The sequence below is a fragment of the Scomber japonicus genome, chromosome 9, assembly GCF_027409825.1.
Source record: "Scomber japonicus isolate fScoJap1 chromosome 9, fScoJap1.pri, whole genome shotgun sequence".
NCBI lineage: Eukaryota > Metazoa > Chordata > Actinopteri > Scombriformes > Scombridae > Scomber > Scomber japonicus.
Genome location: NC_070586.1, coordinates 15,805,485 through 15,817,760, shown reverse-complemented (window position 1 = coordinate 15,817,760; position 12,276 = coordinate 15,805,485). Strand labels below are relative to the sequence as shown.

Sequence of the window (12,276 nt, the reverse complement as noted above, 5' to 3'; positions counted from 1 at the left end):
CACAATATTATCGACGATTAAATTGTTTTATTCCTCACAACCTGCATTTCACATCAAATGTTTACAGAAATAATAGCATGCATGATGAAACTGAACATAGAGCATTAATAAATGATGTGGTTAGTTGTTGATCCTGAGGATTAACAAAGCACAGCAGTAGAGTTTTTAACATAAAGTACTGCAGTACAATGTTACACCACTTCTGACATTACGGGACCCCCATTTTTCTTTGTGCACTCAACCTGCAAACAGCATTCTTTGATCTTCTGTAGAAAAAAGTACTAAGCTACACTTCCTTTTACAGATGGAAAAGATAAGGAGGGAATCCAGAAATGCTGCTCTAAAAATAAGCATTAAAACTTCTGCTTCAGTTTCAATAGTCTAATAAATGTCTCATTAATCAATCAGAGCCACTGTGTGTAACTTTTGATCATTTCTGACTTTTTGACAATCTGGTTGAGGGACAAGAATGCAAGTTAGAAACACAAAGACTGTTCCAATTTTAAACAGGGTTATTTCTAAACTTGTCCTATTCCATAAGAATAATCTAAAAGATGTTATAATCACATAACAATCCAGTACATATTGACTAGAACATTTCAAAAACAGAGATGATTCTCTTATATAGTATAATTATTGTCAAGCAAGGCATTCAGTAGTGTGCTTTACTCTCAACAGACAAACATATATTCAAATGGCAGATTTTGAATTAAAACTCATCATGTGCTTGGCATTGTGAGAGTTTAAAAACATAAAAGGTTCTATGTGCTAACATTAGCTTCCCTTAGTTCAGCTGATAAGGCAAGGAAAGTTACAAGGCAGACATGGACGGCACATAAAAATATGGCATTTTTGAGAACTATGTTGTACAAGGCAAATCAGTAGTGTAGCAAATCTATTTACTTTCAGTAGATCAACAGAATTCATATTAGCATAACAAATGTTTCCTTTTAAATCTACCCTGAGCTGTGAATTAGACTTGTACAGATGAAAAAAACAAACATAAAGCAGTAGATTTTGGCACTGAAATGACACAATGGCACCACTGGTCAAGGAATGTTGTCATAAAAATGTTTTGCAGCCTGCAGATCATGACAAATATCCCAAATGTATACGAATTACATGAATTTACTGTACAGTATATACACCCAAACACTATCCACAAATCAAAAAGAAAGTTCACAAATATGGAGAGAAAGTGACTAAAAAGTTACTTGTTGTGCAAATGAATGCATGTTAGCTTAAGCATAGGTAGTTGAGAACGTCAAAATCTACAATACAATACAGCAGTCACCATGGTAACATATAGTTAGGCATGCCCTTTGGGCAGGGGTGAATCTGTCCAATTTAAGAGCGCATATTTATTGCCGTTTCAGTGCCAAACCCAGTCAAGCCACAATACATTACCTTATCATGCACTTATTGCATCTACACTGAAATAAGATCCACACAGAGGGAAATAAAGCTTACCGTCACCCTCAAACCAAAACCACTCTAGCTGTGGGGCTCAAGCTTAGAAGAAGAAGAATTTGTAGTGTCAATGTCTTTTAGGTGGAAGACTACAGTGAAGATACAATCTGAGATCGGTTTTATTGGCTGTGGAAGGCACATGAGGATGAGGATTACCTTAAGGATGAAGCAAGATAATCAGAAGTGAATTCAAGTTTCATTCTAATTTTTTGGGTGGATCTGCAGGCGGCATTCCAGACCAAGAGCAGGTCAGAGTGGACATGAGGTTAATCTTCACTAAAATCGCACTTTACTGTGGCAGCAGATCCCTAGTGGTCATTTCCCTTTTGAAAAACAATCACCTGCTATTTCTTGGCATGTGTGCTCAGGAGAATGTACATGTGCATACAACTGTATGTGTGTGAGTTTATGTGTCGTAATGCTTGAATGTCCTCAGTGAACCCATATGAAGTAAGCTAGCTCATCTAGATCCACAGGGTAGTCAGTGAGGTACATGGGACCTTTATCAAAATGTTCCCCCTTGTAGCTCTTCCATCGTCCTGCAGGCAGGTAAATGTCCCTCTCCTGCTTTCCTGGCTCTAACACCGGAGCCACCATCAGGTCATCCCCGATAAGGAACTGGGAGTCAATCTTATATGCTGCCTCGTCGTCATTGGCGATCCACCAGAGGGGCCTGATGATTGGATCTCCTGTGTCAACGACCTCTCCTGCCAGTTCAAGAACCCTTGGGGCCACCAGAGTCTTATGAAGGTCTGTGAACTTCTGTGCTATCTCCACCACCTGCAGGTGAATGCACAAACACAAGTATAGCAGCACATTACACACTGTAGTATGATAAATGGTTAATTAGAAGAGTTTCTGTTTAGTTTTTTGTTGGTCTCTGGCACTAGAACACATTAAAGGAGTGTTCTGGTGGTTTTATATATTTTAGCCAATAGTCATAGTTTGGGGCGATTATTTCAGAATGGTATGAAAATAAACCATACTGAAAACAGCATCTCATACACTGAAATGATCTAAAAATCACAATGTGTAGAACTTAAAGTGTAACCTTCAGTAAGCCCTAGTGGTAGTATCAAAATCAGACAATTTTGCTACAACAAAAATGTACCCATTCAGGATCATTTTAAAGACTGGATAGAAATAAATAAATACTTAAAGTGACTTTATTTTGTACCACTTAGTTATTTAAGTACAGGATTCAACAGAACCAAAAAAACACTGTAAGGTGCGGCAGCTACAATTGTGGTTGCATGCAGAGCTGTGCTGTGTGGTTTGAGGAACAGGGCATTCCCACAGCCAGGTTTACTATTGTTAATGTCATGAGGAAGTGCCAAGCTTCCAGCCAGCGGGCAGTTGGATAAAATGTGCAAAAGGCTGATTGTGTTGTACATGTGTGCAAGGACAAGGCGGAGCTCGCCTGGGTTTCAAACTCTATGGGCAGCAGCTTCATGGGCAGTCTGTGTATGGGAGTGTGTATGTTATGTGTGTATATATTGTACGTTCTGATTCATTGAATATGTTATGCATTTGATGTTTTAAGGGGGAGTTAGATAGAAGTGTATGTTAAAACCTGAAGAACTATGTCACTGTTTGGAGTATAATGTGCTGTGTCCATAAAAGACGGAGCGGATGTAGTTGGTGATATAATAATAATAATAATAATAATAATAATAATAATAATAATAATAATAATATTATTATATTTATTTAGAAAGCACTTCACATTTGCAAAGCAAAACTCAAAGTGCTACAAGACAAACAAAACAAAAACAAAACATAAAACATTAGAAAATAATTAAAATACAAAAGATCTATTAAAAAGAAAGGTTTTAAGTCCCTTTTTAAAAGTCTATATAGACTGTGGCTCCTCAGCTGTTCAGGAAGGGCATTCCACAGACGAGCGGCATCTGAACTAAAGGCTTGATCACCCATGGTGCTAAGTCTAGTCTTGAAGAGGAGGAAGTGATTTGAATTTGTAGAGTGGAGGAGTCGAATTGAGGTTAGTGGGGTGAGAAGTTCTTTCAGGTAAGGGGGGCATTGCCATAGATGTACTGGTGAGTCAGGACAGAGATCTGTGCCTGTTGAGGAATCAGCGTTTGAATTGCTTGGGACTAAACTATGACAACATTACAATATTACTTGTAATTGTTTTGTTTTTATTTGTTTCCTGATAAAAATTATTATTGTGCTTTCTATTTTTTGTGTTCTTCCTTTGTGTGAAGCACCTTGGATCAACCATGTTTTGTTTAAGGTGTCATATATAGTAAATATATAACATAGCCACTGGTTTGCTTTACTCACCTCATTGTCGTAAGCCCACGGTGGTATAGAAAACTGCATAGCAGGCATGAAAGCTGACAGCTCCAACCATCTGATGTACAGCTCTCTGTCTGGCAGATCACTCTTGCCATCTAAACCACCTAAAATACAACACAGAAATATCAATCTTCAATATGTATTTTTAACACAGTTTATTTTCAACACTTAAACTTTCTGTTATCTACCTGCTGTGCGGTTGGGGTACGCATTCCCTCCTATCATATCAGGCAAGACAAACTGGTAGCCCAGGATGCCAATAGTCAGCACAGTCGGGATGATGGACTTGAGGCCCAGCTCATAACCCCACACAGAGTCTCTGTCAATGATCCTGAAGAAACAAGAGATATTCTGACTCTGGTAGCCCACCCTCAGCTCTGCACGCTCATTGAACGGTATAGCCATCTCTGTGTAGCGGCGGGTGAAGGTGGAGGGGTCAGACATCGGGACCAGGGTGCTGAACTGGCGTGGTAGGTAGCTTGTCTCTCCTGCATCAAACTTAAAGGAGATTACATCATAGCGGGTTTTGAGCATGCGCAGATGTGAGGAATACCACTCACGGGCTTCTGGGTTGGTAAAGTCCAAGATTCCTCCAATGCCGTTCCACCAGCGAACTAGAGCAGGCAGCTCACCGCCCAGCTCCCGCACAAACAGTCCTTTCTCCACGGCAACGCCAAAATTAATGGAGTCATAGTTAATAAAGGGATGGGTCCAGAGCGACACTTGAAAGCCGTCCTCTCTGAGTTTGTCAAACATCCCGCTAGCGTTGGGGAACTTCTGAGGGTCAAAGTCAAATTCTCCATAGTCGGCCGTGTAGCGGTCGTCCAGCTCCAGATGGGAGCAGTTAAAGCCATGCTTGGTGATGTTAGCAGCGTAGCGCAGCAGCTTCTCCTGAGTGACAGCCGTCTTGTGGAGAGCCCAGGTGGACCACACTGGGCGTTGAAACACTTCAGGAGATGGGACTTTGATAGGCTTTGGGAAATACCTACGTACCTGAGCAAAACACAGAACAGAGTATTTTTCATCAAAGCCTGCATAGTGGAAGAGCACTTTTGTATTTAGTTTAAATGCTGCTTTACTGACTTGACAAAAGTGGAAAATCAAAACAAATCTCAGTTAAATCTTCATATCTTTATGTATGCATCAGAGCTGCAACTAACAGTTTCTTATTATTCAATTTTATTGATGAATAACTCACTATCAAAATTGTTGATGATTATTTTTTTTGTAAATGAAAATATATAACCTTAACCTGGAACTGTTATTTGATGATTTATGAATGGCAGTGTGCAATTTGGTTGGTTTATGGCACTCCGTTTATGTGCTGTAGGTATTGTGTGTGCATGTGATTGGGTGACAGTCTGTGTAAGTATGTACTGTGTGATTTGTACTTTTAACAGCAGATATTTTATATGTCCAAGACAGACTTCCTTTTGCACAATAAAAAAAAAATCTTATCTACCTCATTTTATCTTTATTTTTATCAACTTGTTGCTTCAGCTCTATTGTAAATGAACAGATTAACTTGATTGACCTTCCCAGTACTTTTAAGCAGTTAATAATTATCAATCAGATGTATATGAGTGTAAGTTTACACTGCAGTTTGGTTGTGTAATTTTCCATAATTTTAACTCGACTCCATTTTGTTATGCTATGTTGTACTTTCCATGCAGGACAGCTATTTCCGAATTAGTCTTATTCTGTCAATTTAATGATTTTGGTGAAACATATTTTACCAGCATTTGACTGGTGGCTGGTGCTAACTTCTGTCATGTTTGGTATTTGGGTTGATATATTTTACATCCATGAAGATATACTGTTATCAAAGCTGACATTGATTGGGCTCTCTTTTTAGAAATAAATATTCTATTCCTTTATTCACGAGAAAAAGAATGGCTGACGCTGTTTTCCTCTCTGTATTGGATTATGGGGATGTGTTTTACGGGCAGGCTGCCAGCTCCACTCAAACCTTTATACACAGTATATTATTCTGCTTCCCTGCTCTGTCAACAAAGAGGGATCAGCATTTGTTCTGATTCATACACACAGTTATTTTATGAGAGAGCAATCTCTCAACCCTGCTTCCTTCAACTGTAGCTCTTATACAAAATTAAATTCAAGTCAATTCAGTGGGCTTTATTAGCTTTAAAGTTTCAAGAATGTTGCCCAAAAATCAAAATACAATTTGTTCAAATATGTGGACAGAACAAAATAATAATAATATCAACATATCACAAGACATGACACATCCTGCGCGTGCCAAAAATTCATATGGAGGTATGAAGATCTGCTCTCTGTTACTGTGACCCACTTACTCAGAATATACTTCAAAAGAACATTAACACTGCTGACTAAAATCCCAGGTTTAATTGGTAATCGTACTGATTGTAATAGTTATTGCTTTTAATATTTTAACTGTTCTGAATGTTTTATTTATTCAAGTATGCATTTATTTATTAGTCTCATCACCAATTCCTACACTTTCACCTTCTAGCACTGTTAATCTTACCTTGTTTTATTTGTACCCATGTATTCTTCTTTTATTGCTAAAACTTGGCTTTCTTTGATGGGTTTAGTTCTGTCTGCTCTTATGGTCGATGTCTGGACCTCGGCACCATTGTAATTAAGAGTTCGCCTTCAATGTGTTTTCCCAGGACTTAAATAAAATAATGAATAATGAAACAAACCAAGATGATGGTGTACTGTATGTTGTTTGCACTCACCATGTATTTGTGTATAGAAGTAACATCTGACCCCACACACACTCTATAGCTGAGTTCAGGTAAGGCCTGCAGTCCCTCTGGTGGTCTGAATGGAGAATCATGGTAGCGGGCCTGGAACCTTAGGGTCCTGTCCTTCTCTGACCAGCCCAAATGAAATGGCACAGAGTCATTTATCTTGATGGCAGTCGCATTCGATGACAGCCAGTAACGCTCCAGGATTCCCCCAAAAGCGTTACGATTAGAGTAGACATCACTGGTGATAAAAGGCCGCGGTTCCTCCTCACCCTGGACCTCGATTGGCCAGTGCTGTGTTGCCAATTCTGCCCCTCCGTACCAGTGAGAGCCATTATAAGCCATAGCGTGCTCCACTGAGTTTACATTTTCCAATTCCTCCCAGCGAACACGATAACACATCACTGTGTCCTTTGGTCGAACCGTCTGGATAAAGAAGTTGAGCTTGCCAGAATCTGACTTAGTGCAGCTCAGAATATTTCCCTCCTTTGAGCAGGAGTCCAGATCCAGAGTGTCTGACCTGGGACAGGGCATTTACAGAGGGGAAGAAAACCCAAAAAACTGGTATTATTAGCAGCAAGTTATAGTTCTGTATTTCTGAGGAGATGTCAGACTCACCAAAATGTTGTTAAAGTAATACAAACACAACAGAAAGAATACATGAAAGACAATTATCATAAATTCAATCACTAAAGATTGAATGCTCCATTCCACTTCTCTACAAGTGCAGGGATTGTACTTTGGGCTATTTCTGTCCATGAGAGCTATGCTGATAAGGGAGTAAATTACTAAATCAGTCATCCCTAAGGGTGTAATCATGTGTCTGTCTAGTCAAGCTTTCCATTATCCTTCCACATATTGCAGACAGGCAGCCTTTAGTACAGCTCAGCACACAAGAAGCAACTGTGCTGAAGCAAAAACAGTGATATGTGTTATGAGTTATTATGTTCACACTGGTAGTATTTACTGGAGAATGAATTTGATTTTATTACAGTGTAAAGAAGTTACTTTTGTTTAAAATCACTGTTTTGATTGTCTCTCCTGCAATAGCCATAGCAGCCACATGAGCAGGATAATCTCCCCTACACACTTTAGTCAAACGAGGCCCTACAGTAGACCCACCTGAAGGTCATAGTGAAGATCACAGACCCCGCCTGGTTACGAATGACAAAGCCATCCTTGTTGAGGTCCAGCAACTCAGTCTCCAACAGCTGGGCTTTACGGAGAGACGCCGAATAGTAACACCAGGCGACCACGGCAGCCAGTACCAACACACAACCCAACATGCCTGCCATTACCAAGGGCCGACCTTCATGAGCTAGCTTCTTCTTTAATGGCGATCCACCAGGACCCCCCGCCATTTGCTGCTCCCCAGGAGCCACCGGAACAATCTGATACATACTGAAGACTTTTGGCAGTGAGGTGTGAAGAGAGAGGCTGGTTGGAGCTAGGCGGGACAGGAATGGACAGCTGCAGTTAACTTGCTGTCAGTGTTGGCGATAACGTCTGAAAATATCCACTTCACGCTGGCAGCAGTGCAGGTGGAGGAGGAGAGATGGGTGGACGTCTATCTGCCCATCTTTAGCAGTGTCTCCATTTCAATCTGGGGAGACCAGAGAATAAAGTAAAAGAATGTTTATGAAAATGATATTAATGATTAGGTATTGTCAAAGTCTTTGGCGCTTAGACTCTGTAGAGAGAATTTTTTTTTTTGATCAAGCACTTGGCGACAGTGGCACGGAAAAAGTCTGCTTTTCGGGAAGAAACCTCAGGCAGAACCGGGCTCTAGGTGGGCAGCCATTTGCCTTGACCGGTTGGGGTTGAGGGGAGAGAGAAAGGGAAAGGGAGAGAAGGAGAAAAGAGATAAGGGAGAAAGAGATAGAGGAGAGAGAGATAGTGGAGACTGGGTGGTGATGGGGAGGTGGTGGGTCAATGAAACAGCATCAAGAAAGCACCTGAGCAGAGAAGAAGAATGTTTAAAAAGACAGCTGTAATATTAAAGGCTGACAATGAACTCATCACTTGACCAGGTGATGTGAACAGATGATGTGTCAATTGATGTTCCAGAAATAACAGCAACGAAATGATGAGCTTTGACAGAGATCAGTATGAGCTGTGAGAAGGATCAGAATGAAAAGAAATAAGGTCTTCCTGTCTGAACTTTCACTAAGCTTAATTTCTGAATAGCTGCTGTCCTTGACAGACACAGAAAGACAGGGATCAATATTCAGATGAAGTATGGCACAATGTGTAAAACCACAGGTTGACAAATGTCCACAAATCATCAGCCTATTATGTCAAGCACTGATCAACAATAACTGTGCAGTAGCAGAGTAGGTATGTTAAAATGCACTGTACTGTAAAGTACACTGTACTGTATCTGTGAAGTAACCACATCATATAATGACCTTTTATATTCCAAATAATCAAAGTAGGACATATCCTGCACTATAGTAACCCCAATATCACATGTTAGGCTATCCAGTTTTAATTAGCATCACTGACAGTCTCCAGGAACAATGGGTATAAATAGCTTTGGAGCTTTCAACACTGTATTCGATTATAATTGAAATGTTCACTGCTATTTTGTAAAAACCAACACGAAAAGGTAAAATAATTCTCTATATGTTGATTTTCCTACAAAACAGCACTTTTAATGCAGCTATATATAAATTAATTTTATGTGTTGACGTTCTCTCCAAAAAACTTCATATCAGTGCTCCACATTTGGTGTTACTTTTGTCCTCCAGCATAGTTCAGATGCAGCTGCGTCCAGCAGAGAGAGAGAGAGAGAGGGAGAGAGAGAGAGAGAGAGAGAGAGAGAGTGAGAGAGAGTGAGAGAGAGTGAGAGAGTGAGAGAGAGTGAGAGAGAGTGAGAGAGAGAGAGAGAGAGAGAGAGAAAACAGGCTTTAATCTGGTAAAAGGCAGTTGGTACTGCTTGGTTTCACCAATCCCGTGAAACCATAAAAACAGGCTAAGTTCTCAGGAACACCATGTCAGCGGAGTTCAATTATATATCATCTCTCAAGTAAAAGCACCTTGAACATGAGTAAATAATATTTATGGAGGAGCCTCCCTCAAATAACCATACTGCAGCAAGCCTACAGTTTTCAGATACAGCACAGGCCAATCATTATTACCCACAGGTATCATTATGTCCCGGCTACATGTTCTTATTGTGTTTTGATAAAAGGTTTGAGGCAACGCAGCAGGAAGGAATAGAAACCTTGCACGTGCACATTCTGCAAAAAAGTGGGTATCTGTTTGTAACCAAACTGTGCAGTGTGATTTAACCCTTACCTCACCAGACAGACTACTGCGTGACAAGCCTTCATCTTTATACTGATTTACACAAGGTTTTGTTACAAAGAGATTATTAACAACATTTGCATTTTCAATCACAGACAACCATCTGTATCTCAGTGCCTGAAAATACATCCCTACAGTTTTTGGTCTAGATTTTCCCCCTATTTGTTATTATTATTCATTACTACTATTGTGAACTTAGTTTATTGAGCTGGAAAATGTAATTCCCTTGATGGCACAAACAAATACGTATCACATTGTGTTGTGAGAGTCTTTGATGTACACAACCTAGATTTTAACGCCCACTGATTTGTAAGGACGCGGTCATATCACGACACACCATGTATATATTATTTAAGAAGACCATAAGAGTGGTTTAGCATAATTTCATGGTTCAATATGAGTACTTATGGTGGCACTATTTTTCCATAAAGCCTCCACACTGTGACAGGCAAACATTTTCATTTTGATGGGTTTGGGATCCAACTTTTATACAATTCAAAGTACAAAGTACAAAGTACAGTACAGCAAGTTGTAAAGTGTACGACTGTACTGTTGTTGTTTTAAATTATTATTGAGCAGCTAATACATAAACATAGATACGTACACAAGTCCTCCATAGCTAGTTGTTCAGTTAGTGTTTGATACTCTGAAGAATGACCACTGTATGGAGGATGCAACATACAGCTGCTGTATTTGGCACACTGTGACAACGCGGTAACGTAAAACAGAATATACTCACAGTACAGTGTCTGCAGTAGCTCAACATAGACTAACATGAACATAGTGGCTGACCCACAGATAGTGCTAGCTGTAGCTAAACCCTTAAAACAATAGAAACTTAACATGGAAAACAAAATGTGGACAGAAACAGCGCCTCCAGATGCTTATTATTAGGTAATAATTTTCCACTAGAATGTCAAGGTGACATACACTGACTAGGACACAAACACTGGTTATGTGTCACATCGATAACCAGCCTGCACTGGTATCAGGACAACACGGTGACTCTGTAACCGGTTGTACCAGTTGTCGTGAATTTGTGTTTCAAGCGACCGTGTCCACGGTTACTGCCTGAGTATTGGTTACGGAAATAAGTTATAGAATACATTTAAGCTGTCGTTTATAGCGCACGCACAATAAAAAAAGAGTTGTTTTCTTACCTCTGCTCTGCATTGACTCACTCGGGTCAATGTGTACAGCTGTGAGCGCAGGAGTCCACCGCGCAGCCGCAGATCGTTTTGAATTTTCTTGGTCCCGCCCAACAGCAACAAGCTGAAAGCCGATTGGTCCGCGCTTCTGTCATTCAAACTTTACTGTGGGCTTCTGGAAAATGTAGTGTTTTTTTATCGATTCGGGGATAATTTCAAACAGAGCTACAAACTCTACAATAATTTTAATTATTTCCCGTTAGACTGACATCCTCAACCCCAGTTTTAAGTTACAAATTGAAACTAGGAAGGAAAAAAGAACAGAAGTAAAATGGATAACGTTATGTTTATTAGGCTATATATTAATACCATTTCACAACACATGACGTTGTCCATGGTAACAGTTCAAACATCAATTCGTCAATCAATCATCACAATTCTCTATTTTGTTTTACTTATCATAGAATACTGTGAATATCTGCGAATTAGCAAGCTATTTAGTAACAGTAAGTCTTGAAGGGATGTGAACAGTGAGCAGACTGATGTGTTGCAGCTTGTAGGCCTATATGTGGTTAGCACCAGAAGCTGGAGCCAAATCAGCTGGCACAGAAGTAACACTGCACAACTCCTGCTGAGAAGGGTGAGATCATCCACAGCAAAATAATAATGTTGCTGTGATTGTTATATGCTTTCCGCCACTGGGTGACAGCAACAAGCAATAAATACAGCAGCGGGTGGCATGATAGAAGAGCGTGGTGCAGCACATAATAGGCCGTCTTTTTATCCTGGCTTTTGTCTTTGACAGGAGGCAGTTTTTCTTCTTATTATTGTTCCATTTATTATTATCTAATAGTGCCGACAGTAACAGCAACAGTAGAAGAAGGTCTAGTAATGCAGCTTGTACCATCAGTATCAGGGGCCCCAAAAGTCCTGGGTTCACTGCACGCTAATTATTAGGTATTGGTAGCACATTTGTTATATTTGTCTGTTATATGGAGTGATATTGTAACAATAACTACTGCATATTTGATTTATTTTATATCCATTACTTTATTTAACTTACACACAGAGATGGGAAGGTTACTTTGTAAAATGTAATAGATTATAGATTACTAGTTACCCTATTTAAAATGTAGTAAGTAGCCAAATGTAGCTCTATCAATTACTTCATCAAATGAGTGTAGCTTATTACATTTGATTACTTTTCTAATTTTCTAACAAATGTTTTCAACTATAGTGAGTGTGCCCATTAAGCTCACCAAAATCTAAGTTCAGGTGTTTTTCATTGATACTGA

General features: G+C 39.6%; 1 protein-coding gene across 1 annotated transcript; it reads right to left on the bottom strand.

Moving 5' to 3' along the window:
* Positions 1 to 7: 7 nt before the first annotated feature.
* Positions 8 to 11,035, bottom strand: LOC128365066 (myogenesis-regulating glycosidase-like). Its single transcript, XM_053325690.1, has 6 exons — positions 10,994 to 11,035; positions 7,647 to 8,127; positions 6,513 to 7,044; positions 3,978 to 4,782; positions 3,775 to 3,893; positions 8 to 2,250 (listed from the first exon to the last, which is right to left on the bottom strand). The coding sequence occupies exons 2-6, from the start codon at positions 7,922 to 7,924 to the stop codon at positions 1,903 to 1,905; spliced, it is 2,082 nt and encodes a 693-aa protein (XP_053181665.1). The 5' UTR covers positions 7,925 to 8,127; positions 10,994 to 11,035; the 3' UTR covers positions 8 to 1,902.
* Positions 11,036 to 12,276: the final 1,241 nt, after the last annotated feature.